The 16,561-nt window shown below is 47.6% G+C and overlaps 1 protein-coding gene across 1 annotated transcript; it reads left to right on the forward strand.

Annotated features, from left to right (window-relative positions):
- The first annotated feature begins 1,273 nt into the window (after window positions 1-1,273).
- On the forward strand, window positions 1,274-16,347 carry DDX23 (DEAD-box helicase 23). The gene is made up of 17 exons (XM_060166361.1): window positions 1,274-1,381; window positions 5,687-5,895; window positions 6,304-6,408; window positions 8,873-8,966; window positions 9,077-9,142; window positions 9,694-9,832; window positions 10,120-10,253; window positions 10,390-10,502; window positions 10,747-10,890; window positions 10,986-11,211; window positions 11,520-11,665; window positions 11,998-12,175; window positions 12,913-13,155; window positions 13,596-13,747; window positions 13,951-14,059; window positions 14,847-15,021; window positions 15,459-16,347. Exons 2-17 carry the CDS (start codon window positions 5,687-5,689, stop codon window positions 15,680-15,682), a joined length of 2,457 nt encoding a protein of 818 aa, XP_060022344.1. The 5' UTR covers window positions 1,274-1,381; the 3' UTR covers window positions 15,683-16,347.
- The last annotated feature ends 214 nt before the right edge of the window (window positions 16,348-16,561 follow it).

The following is a 16,561-nucleotide window of genomic DNA, read 5'->3' on the forward strand; positions in this document are numbered from 1 at the left end:
ACTAGGAGGTATCAATACTTAGTAAATAGCAACCGCAGCTCTACACCTTTGGTCTGATTGTTAGCTCCATTCTGTGAGTGGATAGCCCTCCAGTGTTCACTGGGTGAATTACACCCAACAGACCTGAGACAACTTTTCCATTCTCTCTGTGAGGTCCAAGTGGGCAGCTCAAAGACTGCAGAGTTCTAAGAGCAGAAATGTGCCTATCCCAGAGTTAATTTGGGCCTTTATGCTTGAGGCTCAGAGCTTTAGGATTATTTGGGCCTATCCTAGGCTCTGCTTCAGTAGAACTGAACACATTCAGAGAGAAAAACCAGAACTAAAGCTATGTGGGATTGAAACCAAAAAGCTGGTGATGGGAAAAAGGGAAGGAAAGAGGCATTAGTTACTTCCTGGTATCTATCTAAACCGTCCTAGAAGTTGCCAGAGTTTTTGTTTTTGTTTGGGAGGAAGGGGGGTAGAATTATGAACCATGTGACCAAAGAGAAACAAAGTGAAAGTACAATTTTGGGGGAAAAAAATCTCATTGGAGGACTGAAAAGAGGAAACTAGGAGAAAGAAAGAACAAAACAGTATTAAGATAACCCAAACAACTGGCCAGATTCCAAACAGCAAAAGAGTGAAGAAGGCAAGTCCTATCTGGAATGTTGAGAAAACCAGGTGCCACAGCCCAGGAGATACCATCCTTCCAGGAGGCCTTTGGAATCCATTGTGTGGGCTCATTTTGAGTTGTCACACTAACCAGGGTGTTGCCGCCTCGCCAGGGTTGCTAAAATGTCCTCCTAAACCTGGGATAGTCTCACACCGTGAATTGTCCCACCCTCATTGGGAAATACTAGGCTGCTCCTGTAACTTAACTTTTAGTTTGTCCACCCGTAAAATAGGGCTAATAATCTATCTCAAAGATTTTCTGTAAAAACGCTTTTCCATAAACGGTATTTATAGTTGTCACTGTAGTTGCCAGTAATAATTACGTGCTATCTAAGGAAGGCCTTAAATTTCTCCGTTGTAAGCCACAGGCCATGATGTCATTAACTACAGTTTCTAGGAAAACCAGCATATTCCAGGAGGACTGCGCCCGCGGAGAGAAAAACCTTTTGAGAACAGCCGGCCCACGAAAAACTCTTTCTCCCGCAGGCTCAAATGTTTGGCGAACCACATTGCCCAGCGGCCCCCGCGGCCAGGGGCCGACGCTCTCACCGTGTATTCTGGGATTGGTAGTTTTCAGGCCCTCGCTCTCGGCCTGCGCTGCTCAGCACCAGGAACTCGCCTTCCCAGCTTGCCGCGCGGCCTGGGGAGCAGCCCGGCGACCAGGAAATGGGGAAGATGGCGACTGCTCGGCGACGTTGAGGCCGCGTTGGGCGGTTCGGACTCAAGAGTGGTGAGTCTCGGGCGATGGAAGCGTTTTCCAGGAGCTTGCAGAGAAGGCGAGAGTGAGGGCACAGCGGTGGCTCCTGTCTCCGGGATAAGACGGGAAGAACGCCTCAGGGAAGGGGCACGAGCTTGGAAAGCTCTGGCGGGCAGGAGCGAAAGGGCGCGGGCCCCAGCGGGAGTGTTGGCTCCTGGGGGCACAGGGTAGGTCCCTGGACGATGTTCCAGGTCAGACCTTTTCCCACGCGCACAGCACCTGTGATACCCTCAGTCCGACTTTATTCCTTCATGTTTCGAGTAGCCCTTGCTCCAGCCGAACTGAAACTCTGGTTTTTCTCCCAGAACCAGTCATGCTTTCCCGCCTCTGCGCCTCCTGTATTATTTCTTTTTCCGGGAATGACTTCTTCCTGGCACCTTCAGTTATACATCTTCAGATTCTACCTATATTTCAGTGCTCAAGAGCTACTTTCTCTACAGTCTTTCCAAATTCCCTTTTACAAGTGAAAGTAAACTTCTTCTTTGAACTCCTGCAATAATTCATTTGAGCCTGCATCTTGCTATGTGTCTCATAACCCTCTTTTGTTTTGTAAGCTTCCTGTGGACAGGATCTTCCTGATTTCCTTTTGTAACTCACACAGCGCCTAGCATGGTGCCTTGCATATAGTGGATGCTTGATTAGTACATAGTTCACTGAATGAAAAAAAGACTCTGCCCCTGCCCTAAAGAACTGAGGAACTCAAAGATGTGGAGGTTTGTAATAAGTGGAACCTATAATAAAAGTTCCCTACGTTTACTTTCTTCTTATTTGCACTTCTCATTCTCTTCTAAGCTCACTCCACTCAGCCTTCTACTCCCTCCATGCCACTGAAACAGCTCTTGTCAAAGGTCGCCAAGCCATCTCTGTTTTTCCAAATGCAAGGGTCACTCCTTTATCTTCTAGTCTTTCTCCACTTGACACAGGTAACCCCTCCCTCCTTGAAACACATTTTTGATTTCTGTGATGCCGTACTTTACTATTTTTTCTTATTTCTCACTGGCTGTTGTTTCTTTCCAGTTTTTCCCTCTGGCTCCTCCTGTGCCTGACTTCTAAATGTTACAGTGTTCCGGAGGTCAATCCTGGGTCCTCCTCTAATTTCTTTTTTAACTAGAATGCCTACTTAGGTAATATCACTTAGCGTCCCATGGCTTTAAAAGCAATCTATATATTGATAACTCAAGTTACTGTCTCCAGACTCTCTCTTGAGTTGCAGAATTACATTTTCAACTGCCTTTCTGGAATCTCCACTTGGTTTTCTTATTGATATCTTACACTCAATATGGTCAAAATGAAACTTTTGATTTCTTCTAAGTCTTTTCCTTCCCCAGTCTCCTCTGGTCACTAATGGCACCGTGAACCATTTAACCAGTTGGTCAGACCGTAAATTTAGGAGTTACATTTGTCTCTCCTCTTTGTTTCCTCCCTTCATCAGTAAGTCCTATCAGCTCTGCCTTCAAAATGTACCCTGAAGCCCTCTACTTCTTTTCATCTCCATTGCCACTTTCCTAGAACAAGCCACTGTCATCTCTTGTGTAGACTACTGTAATAGCATTCTCAGTGGTTCTGTGTCCACTGTTGCCTCCCTACCGTATGTTTTCTTGCAAGTCACCAAAGTAATTCTTTGAAAATGTAAAATAAGACCACATCACTTCCTGTTTATCACCTTTCTAAGGTTCCCACTGCAGTTAGATTAAAATCCAAGTTCCTTTACCCTGGCCTGAAACACATTTCCATGATCTAACCCCTGCCTACCTCCCTGAACTCATCGCGAATCAGTCTTCCCCCTTGGTCACTGCCACTGAGCCACATGAGTCTATTTGTTTGGGCCCTGCCGTGCAGCCTGCGGGATCTTAGTTCCCTGACCAGGGATCAGACCATGCCCAGCAGTGAAAGCGTTGAATCCTAACCGCTGGACCTCCAAGGAGTTCCTCACACGAGTCTTTTTTATTTTTTTACTTATTTTTTATTTTTATTTTTGGCTGCGGTGGGTCTTCGTTGCGGCATGCAGGATCTTCGTTGCGGCACGTGGGCTTCTCTCTAGTTGTGGTGCACGGGCTCCAGAGCGCGTGGGCTCTGTAGTTTGCGGCATACGCGCTCCCTAGTTGAGGCGTGCGGGCTCAGTAGTTGTGGCGCACGGGCTTAGTTGCCCCGCAGCATGTGGGATCTTAGTTCCCTGATCAGGAATCGAACCCTCGTCCCCTGCATTGCAGGGCAGATTCTTTACCACTGGACCACCAGGGAAGTCCCACACGAGTCTATTTTTAATTGGCAAACATACTAAGCTAGTTCTTGCCCCAGTGCCTTACTGTCCCTTCTGCCCAGTAAATTCTTCCTCTGATTTTTGCAGACTCTATTTCCCATCATTCAAGTCTCAGCTTACATGTCATCTAAAAAATTCTTTCCAGAGCCTTCTATCTCTTGTTCATACTGCTCCCCATCACGTCACCCTGTTTTACTCTCTTCATTAGCACTCATTACTGTTTGAAATTCTCTTATCTTTCTGCCTAACTGTTGTCTGCTTCACTGGAATTTAAGCATTATGAGATCAGAGACTTTGTTTTGTTTACTGCTGTACCTCTAGTACGCAGAATAGTTTCTGGCACCTACCAGGTACTCAGTGAATATTTGTCGAAAGAATGCTGATGTCCAGGATGCTTTATAGAGAAGATGGCCTTTCCTCTGGATTGTTTTCTTTTTTTCTTTAATAGAAGAGGGCTATTTTATTTTATTTACTTATTTTTATTTTTGGCTGCATTGGGTCTTCGTTGCGGTGCGCGGGCTTCTCGTTGAGGTGAAGCATGGGCTAGAGCACGGGCTCTAGGCTCATGGACTTCAGTAGCTGTGGCTTGCGGTCTCTAGAGCACAGACTCAGTAGTTGTGGCCCGTGGGCTTAGTTGCTCTGTGGCATGTGGGATCTTCCCAGACCAGGGATTGAACCCGTATCCCCTGCGTTGGCAGGCGGATTCTTAACCGCTGTGCCACCAGGGAAGTCCCTGGATTGTTTTCTTAGGGCTATAAGTGGACGAGACATAAGTATAATTTCCACGTGATATGCATGACGTACTGGCAATTTTGAGGTAAAATGGGTTGTCTCCGCCTTTTGAAAGTGCTACTTGTTCATTTTTTTCTCTTCTTTACATACTCTCCCTTCTTAAAAATATATGTCAGGAATTACATGGGAAAGGGGGATCATAAGCTAAAGCTTAGGGAACTGTTATTTCCCTGGAACCATTTGGGGTTAAAGTAAGTTCTGAAAAATATATCCTGAGGCTTAGTGATGGTGGTGGTGATGGTGGAATAGAGGCAGATTCAGACTTGCTGTCTGAATTTAGCACCTGGCTGAAGTAAATTTTGTAGTCTGAAGGACAGTTGACAGTGTGGCATGGTGTTCAATGTCCCCTAGGCAGTATGGGGACAGAACAAATTCCTGCTCAAACTTTTCATGGGACTGGATCATAATCAAGGCTGTGAAAATCTGAGTAGGGAACATGAGTCAGCACGTCTGTGATCTCTAGTTTCTGGTACACTTCTTCCTCCCTCTTCCCCTCCTTCCCTCTCTCCATTCCTCCCTCCCTTATTTTAAGTTCTAAAATAATTGTAGGAAGGAAGGAAGTCGTAAAACCAAAGTGTATGGAGTCCTATGTACCCTTCACAAAGTTTTTGCCATTGTATAACTAGAAATACATTTCTTTTAATCTGAGTAAAAGTGAGTTTCTCTATTTGAATTTAGGTTTCCTTGAGGTGCTGATCATAATCCCAAATCTCTTAAGTTAAACTCCTTTTTTCTCTTTTGAGCTTTCTTTGTGAGCTCAAGAGAACTTATCTCCCTTAGATGTATATATGTTGACTGATCCTGGTGGGCTGGCAGACACAATAGACTCCTAAGATAGGCAAAACAAGATGTTTCTAGAGATAGCTAGTACACTATTCATTAACTAACATTTCTTTTAATACTCTTGCAGTCTAATTATAAAAATAAGGTATATTCATTGTATACTTTTGGAAATGAATATTTACAAAAAGGAATCCCAGAGAAATAACATAGCATTAATGAATAAGAATGGGCCTCTGGAGCCAGACTGCCTAAAACTGTGACACTTAACACCCGTGTGTCCTTAGGCAAGTTACTTTATACATCTGAGCTTCAGCTTCTTCATCCATAAAGCATGCATACCAGTATATCTACCTCAGAGGGCTGTTTTGAGATTAAGTAAATTATTTGTAAAAAGTTTAGAGCAGTACCTAGTACATAATAAATACTCCTCTTACCCATGACAGATGGCAGGAGAGCTGGCTGATAAGAAGGACCGTGAGGCATCACCTTCCAAGGAGGAAAGGAAGCGATCTCGGACTCCTGACAGAGAACGGGATAGAGACCGAGACCGGAAGTCTTCCCCATCTAAAGATAGGAAACGGCATCGTTCAAGGGAAAGGCGTCGAGGAGGCAGCCGTTCTCGTTCCCGTTCCCGTTCCAAGTCCACAGAAAGGTAAAGTAATTTTCTGTTTGTTACGTGAAAAGGGAGTGTACATTTCAAACTCCTTTATTCTTGGTTCCTCTGATGCCTCCATATTAGGGCATTAGTCTTTCATACATTTCTCTTAGTTCTTAAAGGTTAATAGGGAACTTGTAAGATGAAGGTCCAGATGATCAAGGAAGATAGTTCATCTGTTCACATAATCCATGGCCTATCATTGCCACTGATACTTAGCAGTACAGCTCTGAGCTCTTAGACCTTCTTAGAATTCCCTCATAACTTCTTGGGAAACACATTTTCCAATTTGTAAAATATTACTTTGGGGAGAAAAGAGCATGGGAACCTTCTTAGGGCTGCAGTGAAGCAGGATACTCAGGACTCAGGAAGTGTCATGTAATTTCCTAAATGTGCTGTCTTCAGAGAACGCCGGCACAAAGAACGAGAGCGAGATAAGGAGCGTGATCGGAATAAGAAGGACCGAGATCGGGATAAGGATGGGCACAGACGGGACCGCAAGCGATCCAGGTACCTGAGGGAGTGGGAGTGGGCTTTAGGGCAACACTCTGGTCGCTTCCTCTCTGCATCTCAGCTGGCTCAGCTTCGGGGGAAAGTAAATTTTCCATAGCGAATCCTATTGGCAGTTATAGTAGAACTGTCTTTTTTAGAAGGCACACACCTTCTTTAGAAAGGATAACCAGTTAGTGAAGTCACCACTTCTTGAGGGTCAGCTTGTTCTTAGAATTTAGTTTGAAAAGGTTACCACCCAACAAAACAGCTCCATCGGACCATTCAGTTTTCTAACCAGAATGTACAACATATATTTGTTGGGATAGCTTAATGCACCAGTATCTTGATCTCTTTGTTCTGGAAACTTTTTTTTTTTTTTAATTTGTTTCTTATTTATATTTTGGCTGCGTTGGGTCTTCGTTGCTGTGCGTGGGCTTTCTCTAGTTGCGGCGAGTGGGGGCTACTCTTTGTTGTGGTGCGCCGGCTTCTCATTGCGGTGGCGTCTCTTGTTGCAGAGCACGGGCTCTAGGTGTGTGGGCTTCAGTAGTTGTGGCACGCGGGCTCAGTAGCTGTGGCTCACAGGCTCTAGAGCACAGGCTCAGTAGTTGTGGCGCATGAGCTTAGTTGCTCCGTGGCATGAGAGATCTTCCCGGACCAGGGCTCGAACCCGTGTCCCCTGCATTGACAGGGAGATTTTTTTTTTTTTTTTTTTTGGTGGTACGTGGGCCTCTCACTGTTGTGGCCTCTCCCGTTGCGGAGCACAGGCTCCGGACGTTCAGGCTCCGGATGCTCAGGCTCAGTGGCCATGGCTCACAGGCCCAGCCGCTCTGCGGCATGTGGGATCTTCCCGGACCGGGGCACGAACCCATGTCCCCTGCATCGGCAGGCAGACTCTCAACCACTGCGCCACCAGGGAAGCCCCTGGCAGGCGGATTTTTAACCACTGCACCACCAGGGAAGCCCTGGAAACTTTCTATACAAAGTTTATTAGGCTCTGAATCTGTAGATTAGAATTCAGGGCAAAGAATAGAATTTTTGCAACAAACGCAGTGGGGTTGAGATCTCTTGCATATTAAGCTTATAGCAGGTGTGGGGAAAGATTGCTGGGGCTGGTAGGAAGGAGAGATGAGGAAAGGACATATATAGCTGTATCTGGGAAGGGTGTATGTGGGTGGCCATGTCGGCTAAATTTATTGTGTATTCTCAAGTAATGCAGGATTTTTTTTTTCTACTGACATGCATATGCTGTTTGGAGGAAATAATTTTTTAATCAAAATATAGTTGATTTACAGTATGGGGTTAGTTTCAGGTGTATAGCAAAGTGATCCAGTTTCGCGTATATATATATATATATATATATACACACACACACACACACACACACGCACACACGTGTATATTTTCTGGTTTTTTTCTATTATAGGATATTACAAGATATTGAATATAGTTCCCTGTGCTATACAGTAAATTCTTTTTTTTAAGAAATTTTTTAATTGTATGTTTTTTATTTTTAAAAAAGTTTAATTTATTTATTTTTGGCTGCGTTGGGTCTTCGTTGCTGTGCGCGGGCTTTCTCTAATTGCGGCGAGCGGGGTATACTCTTTGTTGTGGTACGTAGGCTTCTCATTGCCGTGGCTTCTCGTTGTGGAGCACGGGCTCTAGACGCACGGGCTTCAGTAATTGTGGCACGCAGGCTCAGTAGTTGTGGTTCGCGGGTTCTAGAGCACAGGCTCAGTAGTTGTGGCTCGTGGGCTCTAGAGCACAGGCTCAGTAGTTGTAGTGCACGGGCTTAGTTGCTCCGCGGCATGTGACAGCTTCCCGGATCAGAGCTCGAACCCATGTCCCCTGCATTGGCAGGCAGATTCTTAACCACTGTGCCACCAGGGAAGTCCCTACAGTAAATTCTTGTTGTTTATTTTATATATAGTCATGTGTATCTGTTAATCCCATACTCCTAATTTAGCCTTCCACGCCCCCCTTCCCCTTTGGTAACCGTAAGTTTGTTTTCTGTGTCTGTGAGTTTGTTTCTGTTTTGTAAATAATTCATTTGTATTATTTTTTAGATTCCACGTATAAGTGATACCATATATTTGTCTTTCTCTGTCTGGCTTCACTCAATGTGATAATCTCTAGGTCCATCCATGTTGCTGCAAATGGTAATATTTCCTTCTTTTTTATTGCTGAGTAATATTTGGAGGAAATAATTTTTGGTATCAGTAGTGAAGATCCACTTCCCAGAAGAGAATAGTCTCAGAAAAGGAGATTTAGGTAGAATGGGGCCAAGATAGGGTCATTGTTAGGTTTCCGAGCAGGCAGAGTGACCAGGTCTGCAAAAGGAGCTTCAGGACATGTTGGATGACCGTGGGCCAGTCTTGCTGAGTCGTGGGAAAACTTCCATCCTCTTTTGGCGAGCTCAGTCTGAGCCTCATCCAGGGGCTAGGCTAAGAGTGATATGGACTTTTCCTGTTCCTTTGCCTTTAAGTTTATCTCCTGGCCGAGGAAAAGATTTTAAATCTCGGAAAGACAGAGACTCTAGGAAGGATGAAGAGGATGAACATGGTGATAAGAAGCCTAAGGTAAAAAGAGGAAGGATTTTTTTCCTCATCTTGCTCTTCAGTTCAAGCCCAACTTTGTTCTTCATAGGGAGAGAGCCTCTGTGGACTGAAGTCCTGTGTTTTATCTTCAGGCCCAGCCATTATCCCTGGAGGAACTTCTGGCCAAGAAAAAGGCTGAGGAAGAAGCTGAGGCTAAGGTAAGAGCTTGAAGGTCTGTATTAGTTGGCTGGGGCTGCCATGACAGAACACACGGACTGAGTGACTTAAACAACAGAAATTTATTTTCTCACAGTTCTGGAGCTTAGAAGTCTGAGATCAGATGGGGTTGTTTCTTCTGAGGCTTCTCTCCTTGGCTTGTAGATGGATGTCTTTTCCATATTCACATGCTCTTCCCTCTGTGTGTGTATGCTCCTGGTATCTCTGTGTGTCCAAATTTTCTCTTTTTATAAGGACACAGTCAGATTGGTTTAGGGCCCAACCTTGGAGCCTCAGGTTACCTTAATCACCTCTTTAAAGGCTCTGTCTCCAAATACAGTCACATTCTGAGGTACTGGAGGGTAGGGCTTCAACATGTGAATTTTGAGGGAGACACAGTTTAGCCTGTGACAGGGTCCTGGGCCTATTTATGTTTTCCTTAACATGTTTAATGCCTGAGCAAATATTTTTGGGCTCCCTGCCATCTTGCCATCAGTGGTGTGATTATACCCTGTTCCTAGATCATTGTTTACAGTTGTAATCTGTTTTGTAGCCCAAGTTCCTCTCCAAAGCAGAACGAGAGGCTGAAGCCCTAAAGCGACGGCAGCAGGAGGTGGAGGAGCGGCAGAGGATGCTTGAGGAAGAGAGGAAGAAAAGGAAACAGTTCCAAGACTTGGGCAGGAAAATGTTGGGTTCGTTTTCTTACCCTGTGGCCCCTAGACAGGGTAGGGAAGGGTGGGAATGGGATTGTGGTGTAACTTAGGAGAGCTAGAAAGCTATTTGCTCTGAGTTTGGAAGAAGGAAGGATGGGGCAAGTTTCTGAGAAAAATATCTTTCTGTTAGGTCTCCATTTCCCTTGTATCATAAATCTCCCCCCCCCATTTTTTTACTCATTTGGTGTCTGTTGTCTGGATCTCCTCCATGCCCTCTTTTTTCTTCCACTGAGTTCTTCTGCAGCTTTGCTTTCTTTGGTCTACAGAAGACCCTCAGGAACGGGAACGTCGGGAACGCAGGGAGAGGATGGAGCGGGAGACCAATGGAAATGAGGATGAGGAAGGGCGGCAGAAAATCCGGGAGGAGAAGGATAAGAGCAAGGAACTGCATGCCATTAAGGTGCAGGCCTCAGCTCTGTCTTCGTGGCCCCACGCTCCTCACACACTAAGGAGGCTTGCTTGTTGGGCCAGTCTGATCTCTGTATATGAGGTTTGGGCCTCCCGTTTGATGGGCTTTGTGTTCTGTGCCCGGGCAGGAGCGTTACCTGGGTGGCATCAAGAAGCGGCGCCGGACGAGGCATCTCAATGACCGCAAGTTTGTCTTTGAGTGGGATGCATCTGAGGACACTTCCATTGACTACAACCCCCTGTGAGTGTCTTCAGGCCTCAGTGCTAGGTCTTTTAAACTAGGCAGTTGCTAGAGAGAACCAGTGACTACAGAGATAGAAGTAAGATAGGCTGGGATGAGGAGATGGGTAAAATAGTAGTTAGCCAGCCCTCTGGGCGATGAAGGACCCTGGCTGGAAGGGGAACTGGTAATGTTGGTAGTCTGCACCTCCATCCTTGTGCTTAGCAGCTCCTTCTCTTTTCCTCTTCCTCTGTCTCAATCCCAGGTACAAAGAACGGCACCAGGTGCAGTTGTTGGGGCGAGGCTTCATTGCAGGCATTGACCTAAAGCAGCAGAAACGAGAGCAGTCACGTTTCTATGGAGACCTAATGGAGAAGAGGCGGACGCTGGAAGAAAAGGAGCAGGAGGAGTGAGTGGGCAGGGCTGCAGGTGGTTGGGCAGAGCCGAGTCTACAGGAAGGAGATGGAGGATACGAACCCCTTCATTCCCCATGTCCTGCTCCAGGGCAAGACTCCGCAAACTTCGTAAGAAGGAAGCCAAGCAACGCTGGGATGATAGGCATTGGTCCCAGAAGAAGTTGGATGAGATGACAGACAGGGACTGGCGGATCTTCCGTGAGGACTACAGCATCACCACCAAAGGTGGCAAGATCCCCAATCCCATCCGATCCTGGAAAGACTCTTCTCTGCCTCCACACATCTTGGAGGTCATCGATAAGTGTGGCTACAAGGTATGAAGGAGCAGATTGGCCCAGAAGGCCTTACGTGTTCCCAGATTCTAGGGGGTACGGATTTAATTTGAGAACAGAGAACTTTGTTCCTAGACTGTTCGGTGCCTTCTCTGCCAGTGGGCACCAAGGTGACGTCTCTCAGTTTCTGGTGGAAGTATTGTTTGTTGATTGTGTTTCTTCTCGGGTCCCATTCCTGTTCACTGTGCTTGGTGTCCTCCCATTGTGCTAGCATATGTGCCCACTCTGTCAGCAGCAGCCCAGGTAGTATAATTTTGCCTGTACACGTTACTGTCTCTGGGTCACTACAGGAGCCAACACCTATCCAGCGTCAGGCAATTCCCATTGGGCTACAGAATCGTGACATCATTGGAGTGGCTGAGACTGGCAGCGGCAAGACAGCAGCCTTCCTCATCCCGTTGCTGGTCTGGATTACCACTCTCCCCAAAATTGACAGGTGACATCAGCTGACACCAGTTGGTGAAATGGCAAATGAGCATTTGGTTTTCTTTTTAAGTCTATAATCAGAAGCCTTTAGTCTGGGTCAGATATTAGGGAATAATTGGATCATGATATCAAAGAAGTGTATGATTTTATTGCTGGCAAGGACCACTCCCTGGAGAGCTTGGCTATCCCGGAGTCTGATTTTTAAGAGCAATTGTTACATTCTTTTCCCACCACCCTCCTCATTCCCTTTAGTTGCCCTTAAGAGTGACTTTGTCTTGCTCCTGTTTGTGGTTGGATGAGAACCAAAGCTCATGAAACTGTGGAATGCCCCATTTACCACAGGATCGAAGAGTCAGACCAGGGCCCTTATGCCATCATCCTGGCCCCCACTCGTGAGCTGGCTCAGCAGATTGAGGAAGAGACCATCAAGTTTGGGAAGCCGCTAGGCATCCGCACTGTGGCTGTCATTGGCGGCATCTCCAGAGAAGACCAGGGCTTCAGGCTGCGCATGGGTTGTGAGGTTTGTTCACCTAGCCAGCAGCCAGCCCACCATTTGGGAGGGCTCTCTGTCTGGGGGTTCTGTTTCTAGTTTCTGCCATAGATGTACAGTAAATGAAGAAAGGGGCTGGTATGTATGTATGTGCTGTTATTTATGGGGGACTTATGCACCAGGGATTGTACTCTGTATATCATTAATTCTCACAACCACCTTAAAGAGAATAGATAACGGTATTTCCATTTTACAGGTGAAGCTGAGAATCAGGTTAATAACTTGCCCAAAGTCACAGCTGGTGATGGGCAGAGCTGAGATTCATATGTGAAGGCTGTGCTCTTAATCGCTCTGAAAGACCATGTCGTTGATTTTGTGTTGCCTTCTTCTTAGGGTAGGGGAGGAGAGCTTTTTACGAGAAGTCTGCTGTAGGAATCAAGTCTTCTGCAGGCTTCTTGGTGTAATCCCTTTATCCAACCCCCTCCATAGTATCGCTTAGTCTCTCTTCCGTCAAAGAAAGTTCTGTTGATGTTGCCTCTTCTGTCTAATCCCTGGACCTTACTCAGAGACCCCATTCATTCCTGAAAAAAATCCAAGGTAGCAACAAGTGATTTCATGCCACTTCTCAGGAACTTTCACTACCAAACATAACTGGAGGTTGGGGTCAAAGTTCCTTAGCATTGGGGATCTATTGGGTGGATAGTTCACAGAAGAGAGAAGAAAGGGGTACCTGCTGGGGCCACACATGATTCCACTGTACCCCCCAGATAGTGATTGCTACTCCAGGACGTCTGATTGATGTGCTGGAGAACCGCTACCTGGTGCTGAGCCGCTGTACCTATGTGGTTCTGGATGAGGCAGACAGGATGATTGATATGGGCTTCGAGCCAGACGTCCAGAAGATCCTGGAGCACATGCCTGTCAGCAACCAGAAGCCGGACACGGATGAGGCCGAGGACCCTGAGAAGATGTTGGCCAACTTCGAGTCAGGAAAACATAAGTACCGCCAAGTAAGGCTGCTTCCCTAGGCTGGGAAAAGTTGGGCAAGTTGCCAGACCTGCTCCAGGGCCCTTCTTGCCCTAGGCAAGTGCATGTTTCCAGAATGGTGAGGCATGGCTCCCCATGTACAGTCCTCTCACAGTCCTAGCAGTGTAGCCTCTTAGCCCTGGAAAAATGATTCCAAACAGTCATGCTACTGCCCGCCACAGGTGCTGGCAAATGCTCTCAGCCCTTCCTGTTAGCATAAGATGTAAAGTACTCTGCTGAACAGGCACTGAGGAAAAGAAGTGGGAAGGCAAAGGACAGTTCTCTCTCTGTCAGGCACTACTTCTGTCAAAACTCACACCATGGCTCATTTTCTGTTCTGCAGCTTGGGTTGCACTGCCTGTGCTGATGGTGGGATGTGTGATGTGTCTGCCTGGGCCCAGGGCTGAACCTCTTGTTTTCATAGACAGTCATGTTCACGGCCACCATGCCCCCAGCGGTGGAGCGTCTGGCCCGGAGCTATCTTCGGCGACCTGCTGTGGTGTACATTGGCTCTGCCGGCAAGCCCCACGAACGTGTGGAACAGAAGGTCTTCCTCATGTCAGAGTCTGAAAAGAGGTATGGGGGCAGCTGAGCCAGGGGAAACAGAATGGAGAAGAGGCTTTTTTTAGTGCGAGTGGTGGCTGGAGGGCGACTGTTCTGCCGTGTTGAAGAGCTGGGCATTGGAGATCCTGGAATTGGTGTTTGTAGATCAGTGTTGGGCATTTCACTTGGAGTGGAGGGTAGTATGCATCTCATTTTTCTCTTCCTCTTCTCTCCAGGAAAAAGCTGCTGGCAATCTTGGAGCAAGGCTTTGATCCCCCCATCATCATTTTTGTCAACCAGAAGAAGGGCTGTGATGTTTTGGCCAAATCCCTGGAGAAGATGGGGGTGTGTCTGGGGAGGGAGAGCAATGCCTGGTCTCTTTGGTGCTGCTTTCTGAAACTAGACGGGCCCCCTAGGCTTCTGCTTTCAGTGCTTACCTACTCTTGAACCTCTCCAACATTTAACAAGCCAGGGTCAGAGGGAAAAGGGTGGTTGATGGGGATAAAGAGGACTTGGTCGATTGCTGTGACTCCCTGTCCATTCCAGCAGTGCCAGCCACAGCTGCCTTGGGTCTTCCTCCAAGTGTGCTGGGGCCAGGGAGAGGTTATGAGACACATCCTGGCAGGATCTGAGGATATGGAGTAGAGTGGGTCAAAGTGTTTCGTGTTTATTTATGTTTGGGAGAGAGGATGGTGTTGTCAGGAGGGAGATGTTAGTGATGAGTGTCCTTTACTCCTGATACTGGTGTTGGAGGGGAAGGGTGTGTCCTTTCCACTCAGGCTTAAACTTCCTTAAATTTCTTGGTCCCTGCTTTCCACCCTCATCTCTTACCCTCATTCTCTCTTTCACTACTTCTCATCTGTTTGGTTCCACATCTCACCCCTGATTGCTTTACCTTTGACCTTGCCCTGTCTGTGTCTCCCCTCACCACCACCCCCAATCTCTCCTATCCCTTTCTTCAGCTCATCTGTTCTCTCCTTACTTCAGTTGCCCTTGTTCTCTTCTGCCTCCTTCCCCTTTCCATCTCGCCTGCTGCTCTCTGCAACCCTCCCTCCTCCCAGTCCACTCCCTTCTAACTTCTGTCTTTCCATGATCCCATTGCTCTTTCTTCACCTCACCATTCTTCCAACAGTACAATGCTTGTACGCTGCATGGTGGAAAAGGCCAGGAGCAGCGAGAGTTTGCACTATCCAACCTCAAGGCTGGGGCCAAGGATATTTTGGTGGCTACAGATGTGGCGGGTCGTGGTATCGACATCCAAGATGTGTCTATGGTTGTCAACTATGATATGGCCAAAAACATTGAAGGTAAGTGCAGGGGAAAGCAGCTTCAATCCAGGTAAAGGGAGATTCCTTGCCCGTTTCTCCTCGAATAGCTCCACTGAGGAGGCTCCTGCTGTCAAGTCTCACAGCTCTGAGCCTAGGGCTGCTTGTCCCAGTGAGAAGAGCTCCTGCCCTGTATCTCTCTTGGGTGTGTTGTCCCAGCTCCTGGGATTGCACTCTGTCTTCTGAGTATGGAGAAGAACGGAGCTGGGCCACTCCGTCTTAATGTGGTAGGATGGCCACCATCAGCAGTGCTAGCGGGCAGAGCACCGTGGGCACTGCAGATTCAGGCAGCGCGAGCTGTGTTTACTGCCCTCAGAGGTGTGGTGGCAAGGATGAAGCCTTTAGAAGTGGAGGCTTCACGCACTGCTCACCAGGGCATCTGGCCTGGCGCCCTGAGTGACATTCCTCCCCCTCCCCAGATTATATCCACCGCATTGGCCGCACGGGACGAGCAGGCAAGAGTGGTGTGGCCATCACCTTCCTCACCAAAGAGGACTCTGCTGTGTTCTATGAGCTGAAGCAAGCCATCCTGGAGAGCCCGGTGTCCTCCTGCCCCCCAGAGCTAGCCAACCACCCCGATGCCCAGCACAAGCCGGGCACCATCCTCACCAAGAAGCGCCGGGAAGAGACCATCTTTGCCTGACACAGCACTCTCCCTGCGGTTCAAGGCTGTGCCCTGGAGCCTGTTCTTCAGCACCCTCACGTCTCTTCCCAGGTCCGCACTCTTATGGGGGCTTAGGAAACAATCAGACTCCCTGGCCCAGACCCTCAGTTCTGAAGGCCTGAGTGTGGGGCTGTAAGAGGAGAGGAAGCTAGGAGGCAAGGAGAACAAATTACCCTAGGTTTTGGTCCAGCCCTGCCCCTCCGGCGGGCTTTGGAATTGCATTGGGCCATCAGCTCTTGCCAGGTATGGGGGCAGCCAATTGGCACTGCCTCCTAGACTGAACAAACCTGGCTGCCGGGCTGGGACTTCTTCGGCACAGACGTGACTGCGTAAGCTGCAGCACCATCGTTGCCCTAGGTGACCCAGGGGTCTGGCACTGAGGAGTATGGATCTTGGACTCTTCTTGTCATTTTGACAGCTGTTTGCCCTTTCGGATTATAGAACAAGTGGAGAGCCTTGCTTAGAGTTGTGCACGGCCCCTGTGCCGAGGGGTACTGTGCACTCTAGGCATCCCTCACCCGGGGAATTTTTTAGCAGGTGTGGGGATGGGGAGCTGGCTGAGTCCTTGAAGTCAGAGTGAACTTTCTGTTTTCTATTCTCTGAGAAGAGTTTGTATGTTCTGAGAATAAATACACGAATATTAAGGCTGTGTCTTAGTTCTAGCTAAACTCATCTCCCAGGTCCTCCCTGGTACCACAGAAGACCAGGAGGACAGCATTGGACACAGTGGATTCACTTGGGAGATGAAAGAAAATCAACATTCAAAGAAGAGCCTAGGGTCTGAGCTGATAGTTTAAGTCTATAGGAGGTGCCTGAGGGGAGATGGAAAGGCACCGACAGCAGGACCGCGATGCATCT

Source organism: Lagenorhynchus albirostris, chromosome 11 (genome assembly GCF_949774975.1).
Source record: "Lagenorhynchus albirostris chromosome 11, mLagAlb1.1, whole genome shotgun sequence".
NCBI lineage: Eukaryota > Metazoa > Chordata > Mammalia > Artiodactyla > Delphinidae > Lagenorhynchus > Lagenorhynchus albirostris.